This window comes from Sinocyclocheilus rhinocerous, unplaced genomic scaffold (assembly GCF_001515625.1).
Source record: "Sinocyclocheilus rhinocerous isolate Xijiao unplaced genomic scaffold, SAMN03320098_v1.1 scaffold623, whole genome shotgun sequence".
NCBI classification, from domain to species: Eukaryota; Metazoa; Chordata; class Actinopteri; order Cypriniformes; family Cyprinidae; genus Sinocyclocheilus; species Sinocyclocheilus rhinocerous.
The window spans coordinates 2,154,946-2,168,261 of record NW_015644631.1 but is presented as its reverse complement, the minus strand read 5'-3'; the positions used below and the strand labels follow the sequence as shown (position 1 = coordinate 2,168,261).

The 13,316-nt window shown below is 38.1% G+C and overlaps 2 protein-coding genes across 2 annotated transcripts in view; both read right to left on the bottom strand.

The window, feature by feature from the left end:
* LOC107758619 (40S ribosomal protein S25) overlaps positions 1 to 927 on the bottom strand; it is a 1,668-nt gene extending 741 nt beyond the window's left edge. Inside the window, exons 1-3 of the mRNA XM_016576388.1 lie at positions 828 to 927; positions 428 to 520; positions 125 to 308 (exon numbers count right to left, since the gene is read on the bottom strand). Coding sequence (XP_016431874.1) covers positions 125 to 308; positions 428 to 520; positions 828 to 830 — 280 coding nt within the window. The 5' untranslated portion in view covers positions 831 to 927. The remainder of the gene's footprint in view (positions 1 to 124; positions 309 to 427; positions 521 to 827) is intronic.
* Positions 928 to 4,130: 3,203 nt separating this feature from the next.
* Positions 4,131 to 9,810, bottom strand: LOC107758618 (glucose-6-phosphate translocase-like). Its single transcript, XM_016576387.1, has 9 exons — positions 9,234 to 9,810; positions 8,501 to 8,733; positions 6,217 to 6,469; positions 5,697 to 5,852; positions 5,521 to 5,606; positions 4,909 to 5,022; positions 4,753 to 4,818; positions 4,510 to 4,648; positions 4,131 to 4,420 (listed from the first exon to the last, which is right to left on the bottom strand). The coding sequence occupies exons 1-9, from the start codon at positions 9,379 to 9,381 to the stop codon at positions 4,254 to 4,256; spliced, it is 1,362 nt and encodes a 453-aa protein (XP_016431873.1). The 5' UTR covers positions 9,382 to 9,810; the 3' UTR covers positions 4,131 to 4,253.
* Positions 9,811 to 13,316: the final 3,506 nt, after the last annotated feature.

Genomic DNA, 13,316 nt, shown 5'->3' with positions numbered 1-13,316 from the left:
TGAATGAGTTAACCTAAAAAAAAAAAAGTTTCTGGAAGCCCTGCCATATGTGATGTACAGGTAGTACATGAACATGAAGAGTTCAGAATCACTCATATTCACTGTTAGAGCATCAGATGATCACCTTTGTTAAGCAGCTCCTGCAGGGCAGCCCTGGCCAGCGAGCCCCTGATCTTCAGCCTCTCAGAGACCACAGCGGGTGTGATGAGCTTGTAGTTGGGAACTTCTTTGTACAGCTTGTCATATGTGGCCTTGTCAAAGAGGACCAGGTTGTTCAGCTTGTCCCTCACCTTTCCTTTGGACCACTTCTACTCAAGACCAAATACATGGAAAATTACAATCCATGCATGCAATTACAGCATAAAACCAGTTGATGATTGACAGGTCTCTTAAGTGACGTAAAATACTTATAACTCTTAATATTTACCTTCTTCTTCGCTTTGCCTCCGGATTTGTTAACGGGATCCTTGTCCTTTTTGGACTTGCCCGCATCTTTCTTCTGCTTGGTATCCTTGGGCGGCTAGACAGTTACAGAAAACTCATTTCAATCACATGCATAAATAAAAGCGTATTTTAATCATTACATGGTCAAGAGTTGTAATAAATAAATGTGTGGTAATGCGGTGCGCGTGTTCAGGCCTCGCGCACCATGCGATAACACTTCATACAAAATAATTATACAAACGCTGAATTGGCCCATTACAGCTACATTATATTATTCATCATGATTAAAAACGTAGGACAGTGTTGTTATAATGCGGCTATTACACGTGAGAAGTGGGTAAAAGTGCTATTTTCTAACATCACGGAGTCGCTCGAGCACTCACCATGCTGAGGCGTTGCGAGCTGCGGAAGAGAAAGGAAGTGGCGCACGCGCACGTCCGCTTTGTCCGCGTGCACTTCGCGTGCTGTCTTTGCGCTCAGTAGTTCACGGTCGCCACCTGCAGGACTGGAGCGAGTGCGGCTCTCATTTAGAAACGTGAGGAAACTTTAGAGAACTACTTCCCTCTATATATATATATAAAAAAAACTACTTCCCTCTCAATATAAAAAAACGGTGACATTTACCCGTTTTAAAAATGCTAGTAAAGAATTGTATAATGTTACAAGCATTGGCGGATCTGCGAGTGGGCCTGACAGTTTTCCCACCCAGTCAGATCCACGGAAATACAGTTTTTTTTATTATACAACTTCAACGTTTAAATTCTTCATTAATCGTGATGTGTCGTCATTTGTTTCATTAGCATCTTCAGTTACGTTACGCAGTATGTTACGTTTTGGCGCCAAAAGCTGTCTGCTTTGATTCCAACTAGCAGCTCCCTTGAATGTATATAAAACAGCCACCTAACAGAAAATTTGGATTACGACGAAATTATCATCATCATCTTCAATTCAAAACCCAGACGACTACAACTGTTTAGAATAGACATAAGTAATTCAAGGTACGTTTCTATGGGCTAGTTTTTTGAGTCTGGCCCGCCGTGGCATGGTTATGCAGTATTTGTATAAAGAATGAGAATGTGACGTATGTTTGTGAGCAAGTGATTTTCTGGAATGTAGCCTACATATAGTGCGTATTTACACTTGTCCCGGTCCAGTTCTACTGGGTGTTAAGCAAAGCACCTTCAAAGGTAAGCAGGAGGAGCAGTCTCAGTTGAAACTGCAAAATAAAAGCATATTGGCTAACTCTTTTCTATCATTTTATGACAATCGCTCCAGTGCTTATGTGTTTGCACTCTCTGGGGCCAGTTGCATAAACTTAACCTCAGTCTGACCAATTAGCAGTTAGCAAAGGGGTAATCAGTTTTATTTTTTTGGATTCAACTTAGACTAATCTGTTTATGTAACCAACATAAAAAAATATGACAAGAAAAAAATGAGATGACTAACTTGTAAGACTAGTCTGCACCTTTTATGCAACCAACCCCTGGAGAGCATCAAATGTTTCTATTTTCAACTTGTTTTTGCAGCCTTGAGCAACACTCACCACTCACTGCTCAAAACACAGTTTTTGTTCAGTGTTGAGTTATGGTGACTGGAGTAATGCTGAAGTAAGTTTTGCCACCACAGGAATAAATGACATTTTAAAAGAAGACTTATTTTAAATTGTAATAACACTACATTTACAATATTACTACAATATTACTGTTGTACTGGATGATCAAATAAAAGTAGCTTTGCTGAGCATAAAAGACTATACATAGTTAATTAGTTAATTCACAATAATTGTGCCATTTTTCGTCTCAATGGTAAAAAGTGACCCAGTATAAATGAATTCACCTTTACTTTAATAATTTTTAGTAACTTTACTTTACTTGTTCAAGCTCTTGTTCTATCCAGGCTGGACTATTGCAATGCTCTCTTGGCAGGTCTTCCAGCCACTTCTATCAAACCTCTACAATTAATCCAAAATGCCGCTGCAAGATTAATCTTTAATGAGCCGAAAAGAACGCATGTCACACCTCTGTTCATCAATTTGCACTGGCTACCAATAGCTGCTCGCATAAAATTCAAGGCAATAATGTTTGCCTACAAAACCACCACTAGCTCTGCACCCATTTACCTAAATTCATTACTCCAGAGTTATGTGCCCTCTAGAACCTTGCGTTCTGCAAGTGAACGGCGTATTATTGTGCCATCTAAAAGAGGCAAAAAATCACTTTCACAGACTTTTTCACTAACTGTTCCCTCCTGGTGGAATGACCTGCCCAAATCAATCCGAGCAGCTGAGTCCTTAACCATCTTCAAGAAACGACTAAAAAACAAATCTGTTCCATCTTTATTTGACCCTCTAACTCTAGCACTTCTCTTTTGCTAGTTTTTATTGTCCTCATTGTCCTCATTTGTAAGTCGCTTTGGATAAAAGCGTCTGCTAAATGACTAAATGTAAATGTACTTTTTAATTTAATACACCTTAAATATATAAAACAAGTTCGCTCACAGCACATGTGAAACTATACTAAAATAATACAAAATAAATAAATAAATAAAATAAAAATAATAATAAATAAATAAACTAATAATAATAAGACAGGAAAAAATATCAAGACCAATGTTTAAAATGATGTAAAATGACACATACGCAACAACTTAGTTACAATAAACTTTTATACTACATTTTTACACCTTTATACATTATAAAGGATACTGTTGTTTGCATTAAATTAGTATGAATTGGGTACATACTGTATAAAAAAAATAAATAAATACAATTTCTGCTTTAAGACTGAAGGCAAAAGTACAGGTATTTAAAGTGCTAAAGAACAATGTGTGTCTATGTAAGACAGTCTATAGACTGGAAAAAGATTATCCTCAATTCAGCACATAACTCAAGTTCTAAAGTTGTTACTCAAAAAATTTGCAAGCTCAAAAAGCTTGTGATAAGTTAAACAACATTCAGGTTAGGGCTGTGCAATATATCGAAATTATCGAAATATCGCAAATGTACATATCGCTATGGCTTGCAATATTTGGGGCCATGAACAAAAGACAAAGAGAAAATCACTCACTAACATACATGCATACAAATAACCATATATATATGACACAAGATAGTTATAGAAGTTTACAGAACTGACTCCGCAACAGCTGAGTAAAACTGTTTCATCTGAGCATGTGGCACTTTATCGTATCGCATATAGAATATCGCATTATTTAATGAGTTATCGCATATCGCATTTTTCTTCAATATCGCACAGCCCTAATTCAGGTGAAACAATTCATTGTTAATATTTACTAAGAAAGTAAAAATGTTCTATACTAGTGTGTAAACATTTCTGTTCTTACAGTAATAGAAATTCTGTTCTTCTGAAAGATGTACAGTGGAGAGACACTTAGTCTCTGAAGTGTGTGAATGTTGTGATATTGCTGACGAATAAGCTTAAGAAAAAAAAATCTAAATGCAAGTTAAAAATCTATTTTTAAAAAAAAGAACAACAGTAACACTGACATTAAAGCAGTTCCTTAAAAGGACAGTCAAAAGAAAAATTTAAAATCTGTTATCATTTACTCACCCTCATGTCGTTCCAAACTAGAATAAACAAAACATACAATAGAAACCGAAACGGTTTGGTTATTACAAAATCTTCAAAATATCTTATTTTGTGTTCCACATGTTTAGAAAGACATGAGGATGAGTAAATAATCACAGAATGTTTAATTTTTGGGTGGACTGTGCCTTTAAGTACAGATGTCCTAACTGAGTGCTGTCACATTCACTGGGCTCTCTGATATGATCATATTTAATAGGAGAATTAGTCCATCTTTTTAGCCACGTGGCCCATTTTTGTGCGCATGTTACGCACAAAGAAGAAACAAACTGTTGTTACAGCACAGGCGACCTCTGCTACCCAGAATGCCGTGTCCCAGCTGTACCGTTTGGCAATGGTGCTGAATGGCAGGCCAGCAATGAATGCACCAACTGAAAGAAAACAACAATCAGGAATTTATAGTTATATGGAGTATTTTATCTTAATGCATTTTTTCATGAAACAGTTCCTGCAGATGTACCATTTGCCATCAGAGCTACAATGGCATGTGATGTCCCACAGAAATTGGAAGGGGCACTTTCACTCGCAATCACCCCAAACAAGGCAATTGGTCCATACGAGGAAAATCCAAATGCAGCACCAAGAATCAAAATCCAAAGCTGCAGAACAGAAATTGTTGTATTAGACACCATTAAAGCAAAAAAAAAGACACTGAGGATGGCTAATTAGTTGAAATATCATTGTGGTGAATTTTTGGATATACCTCTTTCTCTGAGACACCAGTGAGGACTGAAACTGGATGGAGAGCCAAAACCCATAGTGGTGCTTCCTGAGAAACCACACATAATGATTCAACCAACACAATTAAGCAAAAATTGATGCATGTATAGATTTTACAATTTTTAGGGAAAAAAATCACCTCTGGCGTCTCTTGTGTGATGGTAACACGGAAGAGGTACATGGACACAGCCATGCCTGCCATCATCATCAGGAGTAGCCCATGGCGAGGATTACCATAGGTACCCAGCCTTTGCTGTAAAACAAGGAAGTCACTGTCTAACAGATCACATGATCTCTATTCATAAATTGCAAATTTATCCCATAATGAAGATGCGCCAATATAGCAATTAAGGGTGATTGTGAATCCTACATTAAATGAATAGTTCACCTATATGCAAGTATGAAGATTTGCTAAAAAAGGAACTCACCCTCAGGCCAACCAAGATGTAGATGAGTTTGTTTCAAAATGCAGCTTTTCACTTCACAAGACTGGACTGGAGTCGTGTGGGTTACTTGTGGATTATTGTGATGTTTCAGTCAGCTGTTTGGACTCTCATTCTGACGGCACCCATTCACTGCAGAGGATCCATTGGTGAGCAAGTGACGTTATGCTAAATTTCTCCAAATCTGTTCCCATGAAGAAACAAACTCATCTACATCTTGGATGGCGTGAGAGTGAGTGAATTTTTAGCAAATTTTTATTTTTGAGTGAACTATTTCTTTAATGCATTTTACTTTAAATTGCACCCACCCTAGCCACAGCCCTGTCAGACAGATAACCAGCTCCAATGCTGCCAAAAAACCCACCAACTTCCAGGGCACTCATGTATGAGCTGCCTGTAGAAAACACAGAAGCACGATAGCATCCTCACATAGGCCATAAACAACACAGAAAACTTCACGATAAACAGAGAGTACCAGACTCACCCATCATAGCAGACTGGCCTTTTTCCTGCATGAGGAACAGCTGACCCCAGTCAGTGCAGGCGATCTTTACTCCAAACACAACCAGATAGCCAGCAGACAGCACCCAAAGATAAGGAGACAGCAGGAACTCTTTTAGACTGCTTTCATTATTAGGGCCTGGAAAAAGAGTGAAGACTGAGTGGATTGACATGAGCAGCAGCCAATAACAAACATACATAATTCAAATAGCATAAACATAAAAACAACAAGCATATATTATACACTATCATTCAAAAGTTTGGAGCTTTTTAATGTTTTTGAAAGAAATCTTTTATACTTACCAAGGCTGCACACAGTAAAAGCAGTAATATTGTGAAATGTTATGGCAATTTAAAACAACATCTTTGTATTCAAATATATTCTAAAATGTAATGTATTACTGTGATGGCAAAGCTGAATTTTCAAAAATATGTTTCTCTTCAGCCATAGATTAGAAAACAACTAGATGATCTAAGCACTAGATGATATACTGCTTTCTTACCTCCTTTTTTTCCTTTGCCCTTTTTAGCACCAGGTTCAATATTGGGCAACCCCACATCACTGGGTTCGTTCTTCACCGTCAGAAGGCAACCGACAGCGACAGTCATGCAGATCACCCCAGACATGGACATGATGATTCTCCAATTATAGTACTGAACCAACACTGTAGTGATGATGGGTCCCAGACTACCTGCCAGGTTCATACTGCAGCACAGGATGGCCCACCATGTCCCAAACTGAGACGGTTCAAACCACTGAAACAAGGCCAGTACAAGGACATTTTAATAAATCTTTTCATGGAAAACCAATAACACAATGTCAATACGGGATAACGTGTAAAAACGGTTATTAAATCAATCTGAAATGCAGGTAAATAACATTTAGTTCATTAAAGTCAACTTAAAAGCACAATATGTAATTTTCGCCACTAGAGGGCACGTATTCAAAATAAACAAATAGGCAAAGGCGTAGTTTGATGACGCCGTGACTGAGTGTGGAATCATGGGAGTTGTCGTCTTCATCCCCACAGCCGATGCAATCCGACAGGACTCGGGCAGAAATCATGTTCATGGCTGAGCTAATGATTTATTAACGTAGTAGAATTGTATTAGAGACTGTATGAATGCGTTGGTTGCTGTTACGGTACTAAATCACCTTAGAGTGTCAGTTACTACAAGTGATGTCCAGTGACCAAGAGAGTAATGAAACGGGCAGTTGTATCTAGTGTTGCTTTCGTCAACGAAAATTATGACTAAATATCGTAACTTGGGCGTTGAGCTGTAGTCTCGGGTCCACTGATGCACAATATCCGATGAGAATAAATGCAAAGGTCCACAAAATGTCTATGAATGTTTGTTACTGCAAACGGATCTTGTTCGTGTGGTGTGTATAATTCTTGAGTGTGGTTCTACAATACACAAATGAAACTAATTTGTAACAAAGTACAAAATGTGCAATTAATGCTAACAGCTCAAAGGAAAATTGCTGAGTCACAGACAGCTCCGTAATGGCGATCGTACTTGTCACAATTAGCACAATATTTCACATAATAACAATCATACTTTAGTATTAAACAAAATATAACTTAACAGCAGTATATCAACGAAAACAATATGAACAGTTAAAATAACACTCACTGTCTTCAATGACGCACATTCAAAATCCTTGCGAGGCAAACTTCGGCGAGAGATTATTAACGGGAACGCACCATCAGCCGTCGATCAAGATCACAAATATTCTCCCTACAGTTCACAACGTGAAATCGCTGCAGGACGACATCTTATTTCGGATTAATTCCCGACTTTCATATGCGACAGCGGGACCTCCTGATTCTCGAATGAACGTGACTCCTGAGTCACAAATGAACTTCAGCCATCTCACTTCCGATGCTCTCGCGCAATCTCTGAATAAACCACGCCTACTCAACGAAAATAAATGACCAATCTGACCGCTGTACAGCCCTTTTAATATAAAAAACACTAACTGAACATGGGCTTTTTTACAAGAATGAAGCAGGGTCGAAGCGAAACGAGGCCGCTGAATGAGCGTGACACACGGCTCGAAAGCAGCGGAGCATTTATTATGCCACAGTCGACCGCTTCCGCTCCTTCAGGTCGTGAGTATGTGGGGGGGAAAAAGCAGCGCTGTTTTATCATACTAGATACATTTGAAAGTTCTGTTATAATGCTACTCTGTGCGGTCGTCACCGGTCTATTAAAACGCACAACATATTAAAACGTCTTTGGTGTTTCCATGTTTTCTACAAAACAAAACTGGAAATCGAGGCATTATGACGTCATTGGCAGGCGACACAATGACACTATATGGACACGGTCCGTGGCACTAGTTAAAATGGCTTATTTCTCTGTATTTAAACATTCTTCCAAATATTTGGGATAATGTAAGTACACAAGTCAGCAAAATATATAACACTATTCTAGTGGTTTTTGGATATTTTAATAAAAAAATCTTGCATATTGTGCCTTTAAATCCAAGAGCAATGCCTGTTAATGACCATTATGCATTTGATCATCCACTGAAATTTATGTAATACAACTGCTTCCAGGTTGGTCAGGCACAGATAACTACAGCTGGTTGCTTTAATTAGATTTAAGTGTATCGTAATGCTCCCAGCTGTACTTCACAAGTATGTGGCCGGCATCAGCTGTTGCATCTACAATCCATCAGCGTGAGCTGTGAGGTCAACTGTTAGAATTCCTGTCACATTGCCAACACTGGAGGACAGGTGCATATTGATGGATTTAAAGGTAAAGGGTCAGCCTTACCTTCCGAAGCACCTTTCCATATGGTGTCCAGCCGAAACCCTGACCAAACCCGTTCACGAACCAAAGCACGGTAAACAGCATGACAGTGCATGACCAGGAAAAGGCGATGTTTATGGCGCCCACAATGAAGAGCCCGATGGAGAAGAGCCAGCGAGCGCTGATCTGGTCTGAAAGCACTCCGCTGATAAACTTACTGATAGCATAGGCCAGAGTCTGGCTGCTGGTGATCAGCCCTGCATCACAGGAAACAGGAAAAATCAAGGCTGAAATCCTCTGGATGCTTTGCAGATCTGACATGGTTTACTAAGAATCATGCAGCAGCCAAATAAATACTGCATTGCATTTCACAAGATTTCATTTATTTGATAAAAAAATACAGTTAAACAGTTATATTGTGAACTGTTTTCGATTTAAATATATTTTAAAATGTAATTTATTCCTGTGATGCATAGCTGGATTTTCAGCAGCCATTACTCCAGTCTTCAGTGTCACATGATCCTTTAGAAATCATTCTAATATGCAGTTTTGGTGCTCAAGAAACATTTCTTATTATTATCAATGTAGAAAACTGTTGTGCTGCTTTTATATTTTTGTGAAAACTGTGAAACATTTTTTAAGATTCTGTGATGAACAGAAAGTTCAAATGAATTGCTTTTTTAATAATAATAAAAAAAAACTGACTGATTCCAAACTTTTGTTATATGTGTAGAACACACAACACTCTAACACTCACCAAGTTCTTCTTTATCCAGATCAATCTCCTCCATCACTGATGGCATCAGAAAGGAGAAAGTCTTTCGGTTGAAGTAATACAGCATGTAGCCCACAAACATTGAGATGAATATAACCGTGCGGTAATATCCATAGCCTGCTGCTCCCATGATTGCAGTTGTGAAATTATTAATAAATACAAGCTAAATATGTAAAAAAAAAAATTTTATAATAATAATAGATAAATAAAAAATCTGCAATATCAAGGCCAAAAAGTGTGCTGGATGAAAATCTTTCAGTTCTGATAAACAGTTTTCTCCTGATGAAACTTTACAAACTTTCAAAAACTGATCCAAAGGTCTAATTCACTTCTGATTTCTAAGGATGGTATTTTTAGCTCCTCTCCAGGTTCCTTAAAGTTGCATGGGCGACAGACCTCTTCACTGATGTACCTGGAAAACATCTCAGAGTCAGTTTACTTTAGTCTCTGTGCAAGTAACTTGCTGTGAAGCTGGCCTGCATCCAAATACATCTGAGCAAAAGCAAAGCATCAGCACTATTTAGACTTTCAAACTCAAAACAAATCACTCCAGACGGAAATTTCATGGAAAGGTTATCCACACTTTCCACAGACCTAGTGAAGTCTAAATGCTAAAGGGCTACTTGAGTGGCCATGGTGCATGTATGGGGGGAGTTGAAAAGCGATATGAATTTGAAACATGATGCAGGTGTCAAGGGAACATCTCTTACAAGAATGCCAAGACACCAGATAAAAATAACCCTAAACATGCTTGCTTCACATTGAAGGTGGACACATGCGCTCTCATTGTAAGAACTGATGAAACCGATGCCAGTCATCGGTTTCATCAGTTCTTACAATGAGAGCGCATGTGTACACCTTCAATGCCCACTGTTTACTTTAACATTACTTTTAAGGTGTGATTGGAACGTTTATATTAATTTTTCGAATAATTTAGAAACAAGACCTACATGTCCAATGGTGCTGAATCAAAGATGTGGCCCATCATTGCACTACAACCACTAGATGGCGCACTTAGAATGCATTATGCCGTGTTTTGTCTTGATATTATAATTAATATATGGGCAATTAATATTATGTTATGCTAATATATTTAGTATTCTCTTTCAAATAATAGACAAAATTATAACAACATTCAGAGACCATCTAGTTCAAAATAGATTAAATAATTTAAATCGTAGATTAAAGGTTTGTGAATTCTGTCCTTCCATCTTAAATTTACATAATTTTTTTTTATGTTGTCACATTTTTATTGGTGCAAGCTGTTTTTGTACACTTTACTATTTTCAATTTCTGTTCCATTTCTAATATTGAGTCAAATCGTTGTCTTATGTTACACAATTGTTTCACAGTTTACATTCCTGCTGAAAAGTATATACTAAATAATTTAGATATCTTAATTTATAATTAATAAAATTATTATAACTAAATTTAGTTATTCAATGGCAGGTTCCCATTACCCCACAGTGTTGATATTGTGAAACGTGCCCTAGCTGCTTGTTAGATTAATTCTTTGGAAGTTTATTTTGTTATTTTTATTAGTCATTTATTCTGTCAGCAACCCCAGCGGTATTCAGGGCAGGCCTGGGAGAATGAATGAGCAGACATAGAGAGTTGTTGCACAAAGCATTCTCAGCTTTATTTAGGAAGAGGATTCATATTTATAAAAACAATGCCAGCCAGGTCCTGGACATACAATCAAAGTATTTAGCTTAGAAGTTACATTACCCTATATGAAAACGAAATATAGGCTACTAAGTTCTAGTTACTAATTATAAGATACAAATAAAATGTTCTAAGTGAGTATTTGTCTGTCTAGCTGTCTAGCAGTCAGTTTCTCACCTAAATATGCTCACCACTGTGTGTGTGTGTGTGTGTGTGTGTGTGTGTGTGTGTGAAAAGAGGAAGTACATGAAGTACATCTAATTAAGAAATAAAGAGACAGAGAGCTTTGAAAAAATATTAACAGCGGCCACTGAAAATTAGTATCGATGTGAAATCAATAGCTCATTCTGATCTAATGGGGAGCTTGGTTGAGGCAGTGCAGCTGCCTGTGAAAGTGGCCATAGTCAGTGTGAAGGGGCATGCAACAGGAGATTCAGACGAAGTAAAAGGGAAATCGACTGGCTGATGCAGCTGCAAAAGAAACTGTTAAAAATCAATGTACAAAGAAAATTGTAAATGCAGAAGTCGCTATGATGACACACATAGCCAATTTGCCAGACAGTGACATTAATATTGCAGAATCAACCATTAGAGGCTGACTTGAAATTTTGGGCATCAAAAGATTGTCAGCCAGACAAACAAGGAATTATTAGGGACCCTGAAGAGAAAATAGCCCGTCCAAAATCGACAGCAGATGTCCACAAGACAACCAAACTGGTTTTGGACTCCATTGACCAATACGTCATTCAAACTTACCATTCCCTAAAGCCCCATTCCAACAACATAACACACATGCCACCTGTTCAAAATTTTAAATATATGTTAGTGATTATCAACAGATTTACAAAGTGGCCAGAACCTTTCCCATGTGCAAGGGAGGATGTGAAAACAATGGTTAATTTTATATAAAGAAATTATTCCAAGATTTAGGATACCAAATATGATTGAAAGTGATAATGGAACACAGTTTGCCTCAAAGCTATCACAGTGATTGGCTAAAGCTCTAGCTATAAATTGGCACTTCAATATTCCATACCACCCTCAATCGGTGGAATAATGGAAAGAACAACAGAACTAATAAAGGGTTACTCCACCCCAAAATGAAAATTTTGTCATTAATCACTTACCCCCATGTTGTTCCAAACTCGTAAAAGCTTCGTTCGTCTTCGGAACACAATTTAAGATATTTTGGATGAAAACCGGGAGACTTGTGACTGTCCCATTGACTGCCAAGTAAATAACACTGTCAAGGCCCAGAAAAGTATGAAAGACATCGTCAAAATAATCCATCTGCCATCAGTGGCTCAATCTGAATTTTACGAAGCGACGAGAATACTTTTTGTATGCAAAGAAAACAAAAATAACGACTTTAACGACACCATTTTGGAGAGTATCCACTGAACGCAAACTGCGTATGCTGCGTGTCAGCCGCACCACACGGATACGTTTTCTACGTTTATTTACATTTTGATTTGAACAAAAACAGCGTATACGTGTGGTGCGGCAGTCAATGGGACAGTCACAAGCCTCCTGGTTTTCATCCAAAATATTTTAAATTGTGTTCCTAAGACGAACGAAGCTTTTACGGGTTTGGAACGACGTGGGGGTAAGTGATTAATGACAAAATTTTCATTTTGGGGTAGAGTAACCCTTTAAAGACCGGTGAAGGATGGAGAGCTGAAATATCTAGAGCTGGCCACAGTCATCACAGTCCTATCATGACAGCTCTCAGAAATGTAAAGCAGCAAGCTCATTGGCTGCGTATGCACCATGAACCAATCAGGTTGTGCCAAGTAGTTTAACGCTGTGAATATCATCAGTTCACGTTAACGACCCATCAGCTTGCGCCATCTAGAGTTTCATGACAGAACTTAGCATTAACACAGTCAAGAGTGCTGACAGACCCGACCGATTAGCTGTGTGCCTACACTAGGGGCCAAACAACAGTATTTACTGTATCAAACATGGATTGTTAGAGAAACTGGAGAGATAGCCTATAAAAGACATTCTTTTAGTGACAAAACATGGTGATACTCCACACAGATGTATTTCCCTAATTAAATTAGTCAGGAACTTAAGAGTGATTATTGCCCTGTTAGGACTGATTAGGGTGAAACCAAGGATAAGGAGTGGAGAGAAAAAACTGGTTAGAGCATCCAGAACCCCCACATAGATATACAACTAATATGTGGTGGCGATTGGCAAATCACAAGACTCTGGACTCTGAAGCTATAATACCAGGAATAGGTGTGACCAGTTTGCAAGTAGAGGTCACTATGGACTGATTTCCTTGATGAATACCACTTCTCAAATTATTCAGGCCATCAAGGATGAGTTAAGAGGTTTAAGTTGCTTTAGATAAATGCTTTTGCTCTTATCTTTAACAAGCTTGCTATTAGG